This window comes from Mustela nigripes, chromosome 3 (genome assembly GCF_022355385.1).
Source record: "Mustela nigripes isolate SB6536 chromosome 3, MUSNIG.SB6536, whole genome shotgun sequence".
Lineage (NCBI taxonomy): Eukaryota > Metazoa > Chordata > Mammalia > Carnivora > Mustelidae > Mustela > Mustela nigripes.
The window spans coordinates 121,227,229-121,245,273 of record NC_081559.1 but is presented as its reverse complement, the minus strand read 5'-3'; the positions used below and the strand labels follow the sequence as shown (position 1 = coordinate 121,245,273).

General features: G+C 40.2%; 1 protein-coding gene across 3 annotated transcripts in view; it reads left to right on the top strand.

Annotated features, from left to right (window-relative positions):
- The window catches only part of ATP6V1H (ATPase H+ transporting V1 subunit H), a 145,407-nt gene extending 131,681 nt beyond the window's left edge, over nt 1-13,726 (top strand). For all 3 annotated transcript variants that reach the window (XM_059392853.1, XM_059392851.1, XM_059392852.1), the window contains one exon: nt 13,362-13,726. In XM_059392853.1, coding sequence (XP_059248836.1) covers nt 13,362-13,422 — 61 coding nt within the window. In that variant the 3' untranslated portion in view covers nt 13,423-13,726. The remainder of the gene's footprint in view (nt 1-13,361) is intronic.
- The last annotated feature ends 4,319 nt before the right edge of the window (nt 13,727-18,045 follow it).

Sequence of the window (18,045 nt, the reverse complement as noted above, 5' to 3'; positions counted from 1 at the left end):
TATTCTGGAGAATGTTCCATGTGCACTAGAGAAGAATGTGTATTCTGTTGCTTTGGGATGAAATGTTCTGAATATATCTGTGATGTCCATCTGGTCCAGTGTGTCGTTTAAGGCCTTTATTTTTTCCTTGCTGATCTTTTGCTTGGATGATCTGTCCATTTCAGTGAGGGGAGTGTTAAAGTCCCCTACTATTATTGTATTATTGTTGATGTGTTTCTTTGATTTTGTTATTAATTGGTTTATATAGTTGGCTGCTCCCACGTTGGGGGCATAGATATTTAAAATTGTTAAATCTTCTTGTTGGACAGACCCTTTGAGTATGATATAGTGTCCTTCCTCATCTCTTATTATAGTCTTTGGCTTAAAATCTAATTGATCTGATATAAGGATTGCCACTCCTGCTTTCTTCTGATGTCCATTAGCATGGTAAATTCTTTTCCACCCCCTCACTTTAAATCTGGAGGTGTCTTCGGGCTTAAAATGTGTTTCTTGGAGGCAACATATAGATGGGTTTTGTTTTTTTATCCATTCTGATACCCTGTGTCTTTTGACAGGGGCATTTAGCCCATTCACATTCAGGGTAACTATTGAGAGATATGAATTTAGTGCCATTGTATTGCCTGTAAGGTGACTGTTACTGTATATGGTCTCTGTTCCTTTCTGATCTACCACTTGTAGGCTCTCTCTTTGCTTAGAGGACCCCTTTCAATATTTCCTGTAGAGCTGGTTTGGTATTTGCAAATTCTTTCAGTTGTTGTTTGTCCTGGAAGCTTTTAATCTCTCCTTCTATTTTCAATGATAGCCTAGCTGGATATAGTATTCTTGGCTGCATGTTTTTCTCGTTTAGTGCTCTGAAAATATCATGCCAGCTCTTTCTGGCCTGCCAGGTCTCTGTGGATAAGTCAGCTGCCAATCTAATATTTTTACCATTGTATGTTACAGACTTCTTTTCCCGGGCTGCTTTCAGGATTTTCTCTTTGTCATTGAGACTTGTAAATTTTACTATTAGGTGACGGGGTGTGGGCCTATTCTTATTGATTTTGAGGGGCATTCTCTGAACCTCCTGAATTTTGATGCTCGTTCCCTTTGCCATATTGGGGAAATTCTCCCCAATAATTCTCTCCAGTATACCTTCTGCTCCCCTCTCTCTTTCTTCTTCTTCTGGAATCCCAATTATTCTAATGTTGTTTCGTCTTATGGTGTCACTTATCTTTCGAATTCTCCCCTCGTGGTCCAGTAGCTGTTTGTCCCTCTTTCGCTCAGCTTCTTTATTCTCTGTCATTTGGTCTTCTATATTACTAATTCTTTCTTCTGCCTCATTTATCCTAGCAGTGAGAGTCTCCATTTTTGATTGCACCTCATTAATAGCTTTTTTGATTTCAACTTGGTTAGATTTTAGTTCTTTTATTTCTCCAGAAGGGCTTTTATATCTCTCGAGAGGCTTTCTCTAATATCTTCCATGCCTTTTTCGAGCCCGGCTAGAACCTTGAGAATTGTCATTCTGAACTCTAGATCTGACATATTACCAATGTCTGTATTGATTAGGTCCCTAGCCTTCGGTACTGCCTCTTGTTCTTTTTTTTGTGTTGAATTTTTCCGTCTTGTCATTTTGTCCAGAGAAGAGTATATGAAGGGGCAAGTAAAATACTAAAAGGGTGGCAACAACCCCAGGAAAATATGCTTTAACCAAATTAGAAGAGATCCCAAATCATGAGGGGGGAGAAAGGGGATAAAAAAAGGTTCAAAAAGGAAGAAAGAAAAAACAAAAGAAAAAAGAAAAAAAAAAGAATTAAAAAAAAAAACAAAACACCTAAGAAAAATATAAAAAAGAAAAAATATATATATTAGATAAACTAGTAAAAAATCGTTAAAAAAGAAAAAGGTAACAGTTAAAAAAAATTTTACCCGAAGGCGAGAAAAAAAACAAAAAATGAAAAAGAAAAAAATTAAATTAATCGCAAGACTAAAAAACATCACAGGGAAAAAGCCATGAGTTCCAAGCTTGGCTTTCTCCTCCTCTAGAATTCTGCTGCTCTCCTTGGTATTGAAACCGCACTCTTTGGTAGGTGAACTTGGTCTTGGCTGGATTTCTTGTTGATCTTCTGGGGGAGGGGCCTGTTGTCATTCTCAAGTGTCTTTGCCCTAGGCGGAATTGCACCGCCCTTACCCGGGGCCGGGGTGAGTAATCCCCTTGGGTTTGCTTTCAGGAGCTTTTGTTCCCTGAGCGCTTTCCGTAGAGTTCCGGAGGACGGGAATACAAATGGCGGCCTCCTGGTCTCCGGCCCAGAGGAGCCGAGAGCTGGGGGCCCCACTCCTCAGTGCGCCCTCAGAGAACAGCGCCCAGTTACTCCCGTCTGCCTGACCTCCGGCCGCGCTCTGAGCTCACCGAGCCTGCGACCGGTTCAAGGTCACCCCGAGCTGCGAGCTTACTGTAGGCTCTGTCTCTGTAGCCGGCTTTCCCGTTCTTATACCCGCAAGCTCTGCGACACTCTGACACCCCCGATCCTTCTGTGACCCTGCGGGACCTGAGGCCACGCTGACCCCGTGTGGGCTTTGCCCCGGGTAGCCTCTGGAGCGATGTCCCTCAGCGGAACAGACTTTTAAAAGTCCTGATTTTGTGCGCGGTTGCTCCGCCGCTTGCCGGGAGCCGGCCCCTCCCCCCGGGGTCTATCTTCCCTTCGCTTTGGATTCACTTCTCCGCCGGTCCTACCTCTCAGAAAGTGGTCGTTTTTCTGTTTCCAGAATTGCTGTTCTTCTTCTCTTTGATCTGCGATGGATTTTCAGGTGTTTGCAATCTTTAGATAAGCTATCTAGCTGATCTCCGGCCAGCTGAAGTAGTCTCAGCCTGCTACTTCTCCGCCATCTTGACTCCTCTCCCGGATTTTTCTATTTTTTTGAGTGACACTTGGATGGCTGTCTATTTCCCCCTTAGGACTGCCTTTGCTGTATCCCATAGGTTTCAGACCGATGTGTTTTTGTTCTCTTTGGTTTCCATGAATTGTGTAAATTCTTCTTTGGTTTCCTAGTTCATCCAGACATTCTTGAGCAGGATGGTCTTTAGCTTCCAAGTGGTTGAATTTCTTCCAAACTTTATCTTGTGATTGAATTACGGTTTTGAAGCATTTTGGTCTGAGAATATGCAGAGAATGATCTCCATCTTTTGGTATCAGTTGAGACCTGATTTGTGACCCAGTGTGGTCTATTCTAGAGAAAGTTCCGTGTACACTTGAAAAGAATGAGTGTTCTGTTGTTTTAGGGTGGAATGTTCTGTGTATATCTGTGTGGTCCATCTGGTCCCGTGTGTCATTCAAAGCTGTTGTTTCTTTGTTGATTTTCTGCTTAGATTATCTGTCTCTTGCTGAGAGTAGAGTGTTAAGATCCCCTATAGTTAATGAATTCTTACCAATATGTTTCTTTATTTTGGTAAACAGTTGGCTTATGTAGTTGGCTGCTCCCATGTTGGGGACACAGATATTTACAATTATTAGATCTTCTTGTTGGATAGATCCTTTAAGAATGATATAGTGTCCTTCTGTGTATCTTACTACAGTCTTCAACTTAAAATCTAATTTGTCTGTTAGGAGAATTGCTACCCCAACTTTCTTTTGTTGTCCCTTGGCATGAAAGATAGTTCTCCATCCATTCACTTTCAGTCTGGATCTATCTTTAAGTTCAAAATGAGTCTCTTGTAGATAGCATATCAGTGGGTCTTGTCTTTTTAACTGATCTGCAGCCCTGTACCACTTTATGGGAGCATTTAGGCCATTCATGTTGACAATGATTATTGAGAGATACTATTTTATTGTTACCATGTTTCCTGTGAGGTCCTTGTTTCTGTAGACTGTCCTTGTATATTTCTGTTCTGTATTACTCTTGGGGTTTTTCTCCTTTTATAGAACCTTCCTTGGTATTTCTTGTAGTGTTGGCTTAGTCGTTACCTGTTCTTCAAGTTTCTGCCAGTCCTGGAAGCTCTCTCCATCCATTCTGATTGACAGCCTTGCCATATAAAGAAGTCTTGGTTGCATGTTCTTCTTATTTAGTACCCTGAATATGTGTTGCCAGCCAGCCTCTTCTGGCTTGCCAGGTTTCCATGGACAGGTCTGATGTTATTCTGATGTTCCTCCCTCTGTATCTAAGGAATCTCTGCCCCCTAACTACCCTTAAGATGGTTTCCTTGGTTCTAAGATTTCTAAGTTTTACTATTACGTGCCAGGGTATTGGTCTGTTCTCCTTGATCTTGGGAGGCGTCCTCTCTGCCTCTAGGACACGGATACTTGTTTCAGTCCCCAGATTAGGGACATTCTCAGCTATGATTTGGTCAAATATATCTAATGATCACCCCCCTTTCTATCCTTTCAGGGATCCCAGGAATTCTGACATTGGAAGGTTTCATGGCATTTATTTCTCTAATTCTGTTTCCATGAATTTTAAGCTGTTTGTTCCAGGCCTCCTCCTGTTCCTTCTTTTCTGTCAGTTTGTCTTCTAGATCACTAATTTGTTCTTCTGCCTTGTTTACCCTGGCTGTTAAGAGTGTCAAGGTTAGAGTGGATCTCATGGATAGCATTTTTAAGTTCTGCCAGATCAGCTTTCATTTATGCCCTTAGAAAATCTATGTTGCCATTAATAGTTTTCTCCATCTTAGCTATTGTCTTCAGAACGCTGAAGTTTGCTTCCGACATCTTTCTTATATCCACAGTTAGTTCTGTGGCAGAGGTCGCAGTCTGAGTTTTTCCTACATTGGGGGTTTCTCCTCTTAGTTATTCTGTTGAGGTGGTTGAGGGAATGTATAGATTCCAGATTATTGACCACAACAGAAGCAAGATGCACCTGTTTTATAGGGACTTTAGGGTTGTTGGCCTCTTGTACTTCCACCCTGTCTTCTGGGGGAGGGGTCTGCAGCACTGTTACTCAGGCAACTCTGTTTGGGCAGAGTTGCCCTGACTCCTCTGTGGGGGGGGCAATGGGGTCAGTGAAAACAGTTTTCCTGGGACTTCTGTTCTCTGGCAGCTTTCCCTAGTGGCTTTCCACATCTCTTTTGAGAGTCAGAGCAGAAGTGACTGTATCTAACCTCTTCAGAACAGAGAGATCATAGTCTGTTCTTCAGTGAGCTCTCCAGGCCATACCCTCTCCATTTGTCTATGCTGCTAAAAATGGCAGGATACTGGGTTGTGCGCCCCACAGTAGCATTACCAGCCTTGCTTCCAGGTCCAGGCACATCTCTGCCCTTTGTGCTTCTAAAACCACCAGCCGCCCCTCAGTTCATAATCTCCAGGTTTCAGACTAGAAGGCTGGGGAGCTGACCTAAAGTCCTTTCCCTGCTGCGACCAGTCTGCCAGTCTGTGCCTGGTCCCCAGCACAGGAGGCTTTTGTGCTCCAGCGGTTCAGGGATCCTGGAGGCTCCCTCCTGCTTCTGTTTATCTTCTGATATCTGCCTGCAGAATCTTGGCTCCCTATTTCATATCTCCAGACCAGCCTTGGAGATACTCTTGTTTGTAGGGATCCAGATATATCTTCTTACATCACAGGCTGATTTCATAGGTGTTTGGAATGGTCTGGTAGATATTAAGCTCAACTTGGCACTGGTTGAGATAGGATTCCCCTCCTCCTCCGCCATCTTTGGGCCTCTCCTTTTCACAGTTCACAGTTGGGGCTGGATAGTTATTTGTGTTGAGTGATGTTCTGTAGCAGCCACACAGCAGAAGGATTATCGTTCATAGGGAACTCCTCTACCTCAGTTGTAGTTTTAATAATTATTGTAATAAACTCACAGAAGGATGTGGGATATAGAATTGTATGTCCTTCATAATTTTAGTTATGAAAGCTTACATATCAAATGGAGACTAAAGAAAATAATATAAAAATGATAGTAACCATGGAATTTCTACTGAACTTTTTGGCAACCAAGGGAAAAAGAAAAATAAGGGAGATTGTAGTTTTCACAGATTAATATGTTTGTCAGGAGAAAATTCTCTCTTTTCCAGGCGCTAAATTGTATGGGTGAAGTCACTGTGAGTTTAAATTATATATAGGTGAAGCATATTGGATGATATCATAGTTCCTTCAACTACGTTTTTTTTTTTTTAACTATAATTTTAAAGAAAGAATAAAAATGTTCAACTACTTACACAGCCCTAAGTATAGTGAAGATTGTAATATGGTGAAGGCCTTTCTCGTCTAAGAGTTAAAAATATACCAGGTAAACACTTCTTGATATGTTAGCTACTAACAGCTTGGAACCTAGGTAGCTAATCTTCAGACTACCTCTTTCAAGCCCTGTGTAGCTTTCTCAGGAATTGGAAAGTGATTTTTTGGTATTATGGTCAGTGCCAAAGTATAGATTTTTTATGGCCATTGACAAGAGAATAAAATAGGTTTTTTTTTTTTAATTTAAAGATTTTATTTATTTATTTGAGAGAGAGAGAGAGAGAGAGAGAGAGCGCATGTGAGCAAGCGTGAGCAGGGGTAGATACAGAGGAAGAGGGAAAGAGAGCCTGAAGCAGGCACCCTTCTGAGCATGGAGCACCACACTGGCGCGGTCTCAGAACTCTGAGATCATGACCTGAGCCAAAATTAGAGTTGGACACTTAACTGACTGAGCCACACAAGCGCCCTCTTTTTTGGGGGGTGGGTGGGTAAAGATTTGTTTATTTTAAAGAGAGCATGTGTGCGTGCATGGGCACCCGAGGGAGGAGGGGCAGAGAGAGAGAGAGTCTCAAGCAGACTCCCTGCTGGGCATTGAACCTTGAGCACTCAGGGCTCAAACCCACAACCCTGAGATTATGACCTGAGTCAAAATGAAGAGTCAGATGCTTAACCGACTGAGCCACCAAGGTGCCCCTTAAAAAAGATATTTCTTAATCAGTGCTTTCCCAACATGCAGCATGGTTTCTTTTGTGAAAAATTTTGTACATGGATTTTTTTTTAATTAATTTTTTATTTTGTATAAACATATATTTTTATCCCCAGGGGTACAGGTGTGTGAATCACCAGGTTTACACACTTCACAGCACTCACCAAAGCACATACCCTCCCCAATGTCCATAATCCCACCCCGTTCTCCAAATCCCCTCCCCCACCAACCCTCAGTTTGTTTTGTGAGATTAAGAGTCATTTATGGTTTGTCTCCCTCCCAATCCCATCTTCTTTCATTTATTCTTCTCGTACCCACTTAAGCCTCCATGTTGCATCACCACTTCCTCATATCAGGGAGATCATATGATAGTTGTCTTTCTCTGCTTGACTTATTTCGCTAAGCATGATAGGCTCTAGTTCCATCCATGTTGTCGCAAATGGCAAGATTTCATTTCTTTTGATGGCTGCATAGTATTCCATTGTGTATATATACCACATCTTCTTGATCCATTCATCTGTTGATGGACATCTAGGTTCTTTCCATAGTTTGGCTATTGTGGACATTGCTACTATAAACATTCGGGTACACGTGCCCCTTTGGATCACTACGTTTGTATCTTTAGGGTAAATACCCAATAGTGCAATTGCTGGGTCATAGGGCAGTTCTATTTTCAACATTTTGAGGAACCTCCATGCTGTTTTCCAGAGTGGCTGCACCAGCTTGCATTCCCACCAACAGTGTAGGAGGGTTCCCCTTTCTCCGCATCCTCGCCAGCATCTGTCATTTACTGACTTGTTGATTTTAGCCATTCTGACTGGTGTGAGGTGATATCGCATTGTGGTTTTGATTTGTATTTCCCTGATGCCGAGTGATATGGAGCACTTTTTCATGTGTCTGTTGGCCATCTGGATGTCTTCTTTGCAGAAATGTCTGTTCATGTCCTCTGCCCATTTCTTGATTGGATTATTTGTTCTTTGGGTGTTGAGTTTGCTAAGTTCTTTATAGATTCTGGACACTAGTCCTTTATCTGATATGTCGTTTGCAAATATCTTCTCCCATTCTGTCAGTTGTCTTTTGATTTTGTTAACTGTTTCCTTTGCTGTGCAAAAGCTTTTGATCTTGATGAAATCCCAATAGTTCATTTTTGCCCTTGCTTCCCTTGCCTTTTGCGTTGTTCCTAGGAAGATGTTGCTGCGGCAGAGGTCGAAGAGGTTGCTGCCCGTGTTCTCCTCAAGGATTTTGATGGATTCCTTTCGTACATTGAGGTCCTTCATCCATTTTGAGTCTATTTTTGTGTGTGGTGTAAGGAAATGGTCCAATTTCATTTTTCTGCATGTGGCTGTCCAATTTTCCCAGCACCATTTATTGAAAAGGCTGTCTTTTTTCCATTGGACATTCTTTCCTGCTTTGTCGAAGATTAGTTGACCATAGATTTGAGGGTCTATTTCTGGGCTCTCTATTCTGTTCCATTGATCTATGTGTCTGTTTTTGTGCCAGTACCATGCTGTCTTGATGATGACAGCTTTGTAATAGAGCTTGAAGTCCGGAATTGTGATGCCACCAACGTTGGCTTTCTTTTTCAATATCCCTTTGGCTATTCGAGGTCTTTTCTGGTTCCATATAAATTTTAGAATTATTTGTTCCATTTCTTTGAAAAAGATGGATGGTACTTTGATAGGAATTGCATTAAATGTGTAGATTGCTTTAGGTAGCATAGACATTTTCACAATATTTATTCTTCCAATCCAGGAGCATGGAACATTTTTCCATTTCTTTGTGTCTTCCTCAATTTCTTTCATGAGTACTTTATAGTTTTCTGAGTATAGATTCTGTGTCTCTTTGGTTAGGTTTATTCCTAGGTATCTTATGGTTTTGGATGCAATTGTAAATGGGATTGACTCCTTAATTTCCCTTTCTTCTGTCTTGCTGTTGGTGTAGAGAAATGCAACTGATTTCTGTGCATTGATTTTATATCCTGACACTTTACTGAATTCCTGTATAAGTTCTAGCAGTTTTGGAGTGGAGTCTTTTGGGTTTTCCACATATAGTATCATATCATCTGCGAAGAGTGATAATTTGACTTCTTCTTTGCCGATTTGGATGCCTTTAATTTCCTTTTGTTGTCTGATTGCTGAGGCTAGGACCTCTAGTACTATGTTGAATAGCAGTGGTGATAATGGACATCCCTGCCGTGTTCCTGACCTTAGCAGAAAAGCTTTCCGTTTTTCTCCATTGAGAATGATATTTGCGGTTGTACATGGATTTTTAAAAAGGGGAGTAGGTCTTCAGACCCTTTCTTTTTTCAGTTTCAAATATTTAGAATCCCAAATGATATAAATTATGGATGAAGTTAAAGAGGAGAAAATATTATACTTCTCAAATTTTGCTTCTTAGTAGAAGTAAACATTTAATGTCAAACTCCTGTGGATTGCTGGTACAAATTGGGTACTTTCTGAACAAATTATAAGTTGAATTTTATTTTTGTATTTTCAGGTACAGAGAGAAAGACCAACTCAATACATAGATAATTCACTTAAAATAACTCTTCTTGAGTCCTTTGTTATGGTTCCATTATAATCCCTGGAAGTAAAATCCATAGTTATTTTACCTTTTGCCTGACAGTAATGTTACCTTAACCTGAAGACATTATTCATACCTTCTTATTATTCTCTAATGTGTAAAATTAGGAATAGTGGCTGCTTTTCACACCTTTGGGGGCTCTTTCTGGGGGCCTGGCAGCTTCACAGTATTAAAGAGAATAGGATCTGAGCCCTGTCCAGGCTATTTGCTCAGTTTGTCCTTGAGCTTGTTATTGGAAGTTTTCTGAGGCTCCAGTTGATTTGCTATAAATGGAGATAACACTCACCTCACACGGATGCTTTAAACACAGGAGGATAACGCGTGGGCATACCTACAAACAGGTGTCCAGGATTGTTGTAATAATGTGTGGAATGTGGCAACTGTCCTGTGTTCTCTGCCCCAGGCACATAGTGCCAAGACTTCCCTATGGCTGGGGGGTCATAGGGAGTTCACAGGCAGGCTTAGATGATTTGGGGGAATATTTTAATGGACTGCATGTTGCCAATTGACATGAGGGAAACAGACTATAACATTTTATAAGCTAAGTTCAAAGGAGTAGATGTTTGCCAAAGCTTTGGGTAGGCCAAATCCTTTTTCTACAGTTAATATCTTTTTCAGTTGGGCTTCAGGTCAGCTCTCTCTGGTATTTTAACAACTCAATAAGCCATTACAAACAGTAATTTCAGAAAAGCCTGAGGAGATTTGATTCTTCTCTCCATGGGTCCCATTTGGTTTCTTCTCCTATTAGACTTTCAGCATTGTGTGACCTACAAGTTAGGCTCACAAAGTTTCCTCTGGGATTCTTGATGTACACATTCACAGTTGAACCCCTTATGTGTGTTCTTTCTTGTCCTTTGAATCTTTAAGTTGCATAAACTCTATTTAACAGACACAAAGGAAGGCTTGTGTTTTCTGCATCCCAGGCACTAAAGTAGTGAAAAAGAAGTAGATGTCTCAGGGCCACTTTGTATGTAGGAAAAAAAAAAAAATGAGAGGATCGTAGAGCATGTCATCCATAATAAAGACCTCTGGCCAAGAAAAACAAAGAAGCAGAAAACCAGTGAGCAAAAAGCCATGGTTTGGCACGTTTTATATTCTCTGCCAGAACGGCTCATCTTTGTTTTGTTCTGTTATTCCTCTTTGACCCTTATTTCAATAATGTCTTTTTTTTTGAAGAAATCAGTTAGCTCTTTCACCTCCCAAGTATTCACTCTCATCCCTGAGTGTCAGTTAAACCTGGTATGGGAAGCAAACCACCCTTCATGTCTCTCTAAGGCGTGGAGCAGATGGGAGCCTTTGTGTGTGATCAGAGCCAGCCAGACCCTTTTCCATCTCTTGGCAGTTCAGAGCACTGAGCTCTGGAAGGCGTTGTTCTATTCTCTTGTGATTTGTCTTGGAAACGTCTATTTAGAACATGGCCCTTCGCACTGGACCTTATTGAAAGTACCACAGCTTATTATAATTGAAGGGTGGCATGGTATCTTTAGGAACACTTTTTAAATGTTTTCTAAGAAGGGAGGAAAACTAATTTTCTTTCTACACTCTTGAGTTCTTAGCTGAGACCCTGTAGTAAATGACAGATGAATGTGAAAAAAGCTATTGATTAACATGTTATACCTCATGTACACATGGGAGATACCCAGGAAAAAATGGGTAACTTAAAGTTGTAGCTTTAGAATTTAAGATTAAATTCCATCTTAATAGGGAACAAAGAGTGGGGATGTAGGCCTCTTATAAGGAGTATGTGATTTTTGGGAATGATGGCTGGGCCCGTAGCAGAGTAGGTGGGAGATACGAGACTGTGACATGGTCTGCCAAGTCTCTCTCGATGTAATATGGACTTTAAGACTGTTCTCTTGTGATAAGAGTCAGTCCTCCCTGTTTGATGAAACTCCCAGGGAGGGGACTTAGGACAACTGAGTTCCTTTTGGAGGACCTGTCTTTAGGTAGATAAGGGGAGTTCAGAGAAAGCCTCTCCCTGCACTTGGCTATTTTCAAGTATCTACAGTTCACAATAGTACACCAAAGTGGCATATTTTGGGGTTGCATATTCTGCTCATCCTTTACAGTAAAGAGTCTAACATTTAAAATTGGAATATTTGAGGGCCCTCTTGCAATGAAGCATGTCTAATTTCAGGCTTGATTTTTTAAATACATAGGAAAAAACAAATATATGTATGTATTATATATGCATATATAATATATGTATAAGATCTGGAAATTTTGTGGTAAATGTTGTTATACCCTCCCTCTCATCTTCCCTCCCGACCCAAGAACAGCAATATAGCCCAGCACATCAAACTTATGCAGTCACACATACTCCATAGTTGCAGGCCTCTCCAGAGTGGTGACATTTATAGTGACAATAAACTTACTTTTTTCCTAATGAACTTTATAGGTGGTTTCCCTTTTAGCCCTTGTGTGAGTGAGACAGAACTACTTCCTTACTGTTGGTTGAAAGTAAGATCCATACCCATTGTCTAGATTATGCTTGTGTAGCTTGTAAGTGACACAAAAATATATTATATGCTTTAATATGACACCCAAAATTAATAAGTCAGTATAAGGGTTAAAAAAAACCCACATAAATCATGTTCATGATATAGGAGGTTTCAGTCAGTCCCTAAGTATTTTCAGTCCTAGTTTATCTTCGTGAGCTGGGGGGGGGTCGCTAAACCTTCACTGGCCCAAGTCCACAGAATTCCGTCTGGTTCCTATCTCTAACTTGTCTTCCTTTTCTCAGTCTTGCTTCATATCTTTGATAGCTTTGGACTAAGGCCATGATAGTGGAGGTAGAGCAGCATAGTAAAATCCTTGGACTACCTCAATCCCCTTTCTCTGGACCTCTGTGGAGAAAGGTAGGGTCACATTACTGGTCCATGCTGGTGGCCCACAGGTCATTTCCTGGAGGTGCTTAGACAAGGAGCGGTTAAATGTCAGCTAATGAGGAGAGAAGATGACAGTGCGCCTGCGTGTGCCTGCTACTCGTCCCCAGCAGGTGCCCTCATCCCACAGCCTCTGGAACTGTTATGTCCATGGGAAGACATGCACCCAGAATGTAAATCCAGGTCTCTATCCAAAACTTATGCTCTTTCCTTTTCATAGTGGGGACTTCTTAAAATGTTATTCACAAAATCTCTTCTTTTGTTCAGAAACAGAAGTTTGGGCAAGGCATTCACAGGAAAATAGGAAAGAGATTATTTTTTTCCCCTGGAATTAACAGTGAAATCTGTGTGTAATTTAGAGCTAAGTATACACGTTCTCTGGGCCGACGTTCATTTCCTAAAGGAGAATGTGACCTAAGTAGTTTGGAAACCTCTGCTCTAAGCCTCAGTTGCCTTACCTGCACAATGAGAATACTACTTCTCTGCACTTGGGATTGTTTGTGGATTCAGTATGACCATCTTTGTGAAGGTTTTAGACTATGTTGGTGCAGAGAAAGTGCACAGTAACAAGTTTCGTTAAGTGTTGTCAATCTTGATGGTATTTTTTAGTGATTTATTTTCATTCCGAGGTCTAGGTAATTAATATTCATTCACTAGTATCAGGAAATGTGTTTTTCATGTATCAGTCCACTGACTTGGAATCCTACTTCAGTTGATTTTGAACTTCGTCGATTGCAAAAGTATGACTGCAGTAAACAAAACTTGACCCAGACAGGGAGGTAGACACTGCCTTGTAGTTGCATGCAGAATCACCTGTTTGTGTGTGTAATGACTTATGCATGGTAAAGAGAGTGTTTCAAATTCATTCAGTATAGGTACCTTTCAAATCTGGAAAAGTTTAGTTTTCTGGAGATATTTCACTAATTTTTAGATGTTAAAGTAAGTATAGATAACATGGTGTACTGTGCTTTGATTTGAAACTTCATTTAAATTTTGTTTAAGCTTTGTTAAACAACTTTGTTATTTTATTCCTACTGTTTTAGGGAATATCTTGGTAAACAGCTCCAATCTGAGCAGCCCCAGACCGCTGCTGCCCGAAGCTGAACATGCCCTCTAACCTCAGAATCTCCAGCCTTCCGGTTTCGCCTGGGATGGAGTACCTGAGTATGAATCTCACTAGTTAGTGTCAAGAACAAGTAATTTTTCATTTTACTTGCAATTTTCTTCTGTTGTGTCACTTTTCCCAGTGCTGATTTTCATTAAATGTGTTTGCCCTGTAAGTTGTATAAAAGTAGGTGCTTTCTGTTGCTAAGGAAAAGATTACTGTTACATGTACCGCTTGTAATTTCTGTATTTATTGTTCTCTGGAAATGAGTATCATTATTAAAGGATTCTTGCTTCAAAAAGGTTTTGCTATTTACTTATTCCTTACTTGAACTATAACAAAAATCATCTATTTTCCTAACCAAATTGGGAGAATTGTTGTAAGGTAATGAATGGTAAGTAAATATTCTGAAATTCTGCATATCTGTGTCCATCTACCCATCCATCGCCCATCTGACCATGTACACATACACATTACAGCAATCCTCTGCTAATATTTAAAGAACTTAAAATTTTTTTTTTAGAACTTTAAAATTTTATTTTATTTTATTTTATTTTTTAAAATTTTTTTTATTTTTTATAAACATATATTTTTATCCCCAGGGGTAAAATTTTAAATACATTTTTAAGATAATGCTATGGTCCAAAAGATTTGCCTGTGGAGCTCAGTGAAGAATTTTAGCTTTAGAGTTATTTTAAAAAGATTTTATTTTTTTTGACAGAGAGAGAGATCACAAGTAGGCAGAGAGGCAGGCAGAGGAAGAGGGGGAAGCAGGCTACCCGCTGAGCAGAGAGCCCAATGTGGGGCTCGATCCCAGGACCTTGAGATCATGACCTGAGCTGAAGGCAGAGGCTTAACCCACTGAGGCACCCAGACACCCCTAGAGTTATTTTTATTTTATTGATTTCCTGTACTTTCTTTCTTGGATTTTCATACCTCAAGTCTGTCTTTTTTTTCTTTTTTTAAAAGATTTTATTTATTTATTTATTTGACAGAGAGTGATCACAAGCAGGCAGGCAGAGAGAGAGAGAGGAGGAAGCAGGCTTCCTGCTGGGCAGAGAGCCCGATTGGGGGCTAGATCCCAGAACCCTGGGATCACGACCTGAGCTGAAGACAGAGGCTTTAACCCACTGAGCCACCCAGGTGCTCCTCAAGTCTGTTTTCTTTTAATACTTTTTGGTTTCAGTATTGCCAGTAGATAGTTATTTCTGTCCTCTTCCCTCTTTACTCTGGAACTACAGGCCTTGAGCAGGGCATGCCTAGCATACATGTTCCCTCTCCCTACCCCCAAATCTGAGCCTTTCGTCTTTAATCGATTAATTTATTTATTTTGTTTTTATTCTTTTAAAAATTATTATTATGTTCATTATTAGCCAACATATAGTACATCTTTAGTTTTTGATGTAGTGTTCAATGATTGAATATTGCTTTCTTTGCAGCATAGAGATCCTATGGGAAAAGTTAGTTAAGATAACAGATGTTTTTCTTGGTTAGTGATTTCATGTACCAGAATGGTTTTTCTTTTCTTCTTCTTTTTTTTAATGAGAAGAACTTTATTTTTATTTATTTATTTATTTATTTATTTATTTTAAAATTAATTATTTTCAGCATAACAGTATTCATTGTTTTTGCACCACACCCAGTGCTCCATGCAATCCGTGCCCTCCCTAATACCCACCACCTGGTACCCCGACCTCCCACCCACCCCCCCCTTCAAAACCCTCAGATTGTTTTTCAGAGTCCATAGTCTGTCATGGTTTACCTCCCCTTCCAATTTCCATCAACTCCCTTCTCTTCTCCATCTCCCCTTGTCCTCCATGCTATTTGTTATGCTCCACAAATAAGTGAAACCATATGATAATTGACTCTCTCTGCTTGACTTATTTCACTCAGCATAATCTCTTCCAGTTCCGTCCATTGCTACAAAAGCTGGGTATTCATCCTTTCTGATGGAGGCATAATACTCCATAGTGTATATGGACCACATCTTCCTTATCCATTTGTCTGTTGAAGGGCATCTTGGTTCTTTCCACAGTTTGGTTACCATGGCATGGTCCTTTAGCATGGTAAATGGTTTTGCACCCCCTCACTTTATTTTTTTTCCCTTTTTAAAAAAATTTCTTCTCAGCGTAACAGTATTCATTGTTTTTGCACCACACCCAGTGCTCCATGCAATCTGTGCCCTCTCCAATACCCACCACCTGGCTCCCCCAACCTCCTATCCGCCCCCCCTTCAAACCCCTCAGATTGTTTTTCAGAGTCCATAGTCTCTCATGGTTCACTTCCCCTTCCGATTTCCCCCAACTCCCTTCTCCTCTCTAACTCCTCTTGTCCTCCATGCTATTTGTTATGCTCTACAAATAAGTGAAACCATATGATAACCGATTCTCTCTGCTTGACTTATTTCACTCAGCATAATCTCTTCCAGTATAGGGATAGAGGGAACATTCCTGAACTTCATAACATCTATCTATGAAAGACCCACAGCAAATATTTATTTTTTTATTATGTTAGTCACCATACAGTATGTCATTAGATTTTTTCTTTTGATCTTGTTTATTTATTTGAAAGAGAGAGAATAAGAGAGTGAGCATGAGAGGGGGAAGGTCAGAGGGAGAAGCAGACTCCCCGCCAAGCAGGGAACCCAATGTGGGACTCAATCCTGGGACTCCAGGATCATGACCCAAGCCAAAGGCAGTCGCCTAACCAACTGAGCCACCCAGGTGTCCACATCATTAGTTTTTGATGTAGTGTTCCTTGATTCATTGTTTATGCATCACACCCAGTGCTCCATGCAATACATGCTCTTCCTAATACTCACCACCAGTCTTAACCCATTCCCCCATCACCTCCCCTGCCCTCTAAAAACCTCTTTTTTTCTCAGAGTCCACAGCCTCTCATGGTTCGTCGCACCCTCTGATTTTACCCCCCTTCACTTTTCCCTTCCTTCTCCTAATGTCCTCCTTGTTATTCATTATATTCCACAAATAAGTGAAACCATGTGATAATTGACTTTCTCTGCTTGACTTCTATTCACTCAGCATAATCTTTTCCAGTCCCATCCACGTTGATGCAAAAGTTGGATATTCATTCTTTCTGATGGCTGAGTAATATTCCATTGTATATATGGACACATCTTTTCCCCAAAGATACAGTGTTGTGAAAAGAAGGGCCATCTGTACCCCAGTGTTCATCACAGCAATGTCCACAATAGCCAAACTGTGGAAAGAGCCAAGACACGCTTCAACAGATAAATGGATAAAGACGTTGAAAGGGTTTTCTTTGAGAGTTGACTTCATATTTGCCAAGAAAAAAGGTAGTCTGATTGAACCAATACTTCCTCCTTCCTTCCCTCCCTCCCTCCTACCCTCCCTTTAACATTTTATTCATTTGAGTGAGAGAGGGACAGAGGGAGAGGAAGAAGAAACAGACTCTCTGCTGAGCAGGGAGCCCATGGCGGAGCTTGATCATGACCTGGGATCATGACCTGAGTGAAAGGCAGATACTTAACCAATTGAGCCACCCAGGCGCCCCAAACCAATTTATTTGACTGAAAGTTTTCTGAATTGCTTTGACCTAGATATTTTTACTTCCCAAACATGGGAAAAAAAAGAGATAAAAGTTTTCTATGTAGTAATTACAGATTCTGCATCAGCAGAGGATCAGTTTTCATGTTAACATAATGGTCTGTAACATTATTAGGTTTTGAAAGACATTCAGTTTTCAGAAGTTCTGGTAATGAGACAATGCAGTTTTCTGAATTTCATAAGAGCACATTATTCTGATTTTAGTTTCATTTTGCATAAATTCTAAAGTAGATTCAATGACAGTTATTCTGATGGAAATTGTTAATGCTTTAATTCCCAAGAAATGGTTTTGGACATGGGAAGCAATACTCCCATGTCCTCATATTTTAATTATTATCCCATGTATTAAAATGATCTGTAGGCATCTTTTCTCCTTCAAATCTTTACATTCAACTTCTAGAACTTATTTCTTAGAATTACAAAAACATTTTTTATCTTTGCTTAAGGCTTTTAACATTCATTGACTAAATCCGCCTAAAATTTTAATACCACTTGTATGTTCAACAAAACTGCAAACACCTGGGGCGCCTGGGTGGCTCAGTGGTTAAATCCTCTGCCTTCGGCTCAGGTCATGATCTCAGGGTCCTGGGATCAAGCCCCACATCAGGCTGTCTGCTCAGCGGGGAACCTGCTTCCTCCCCTCTCTCTGCCTGCATCTCTGCCTACTTGTGATCTCTGCCTGTCAAATAAATAAATAAAATCTTAAAAAAAAAAAAAACAGACTGCAAACACCTGACAAGGTTTACTTATAAATTTGACAAACAGATAGTAGTTAATGCTTATAAATCTAATCAGGCATACATTTAGTAGAACAAATTTTGTTAAGCATTTTTAAACATCTTTAAAAATAGCCTAAACAAAGAGCACGATGATTATAGAATTTGTTACTCCATCTAAATAAACGGTTTACACAATATCATCAAATACAGGATTGAATAATTTCAACAGTTTCTCTGTACTTATTTTTATGTAGTTTTAAAAATCCTTTTGTGTTTCATTGGCTATCGGTCTGTTTTCAACTTGTGAAAAATAATT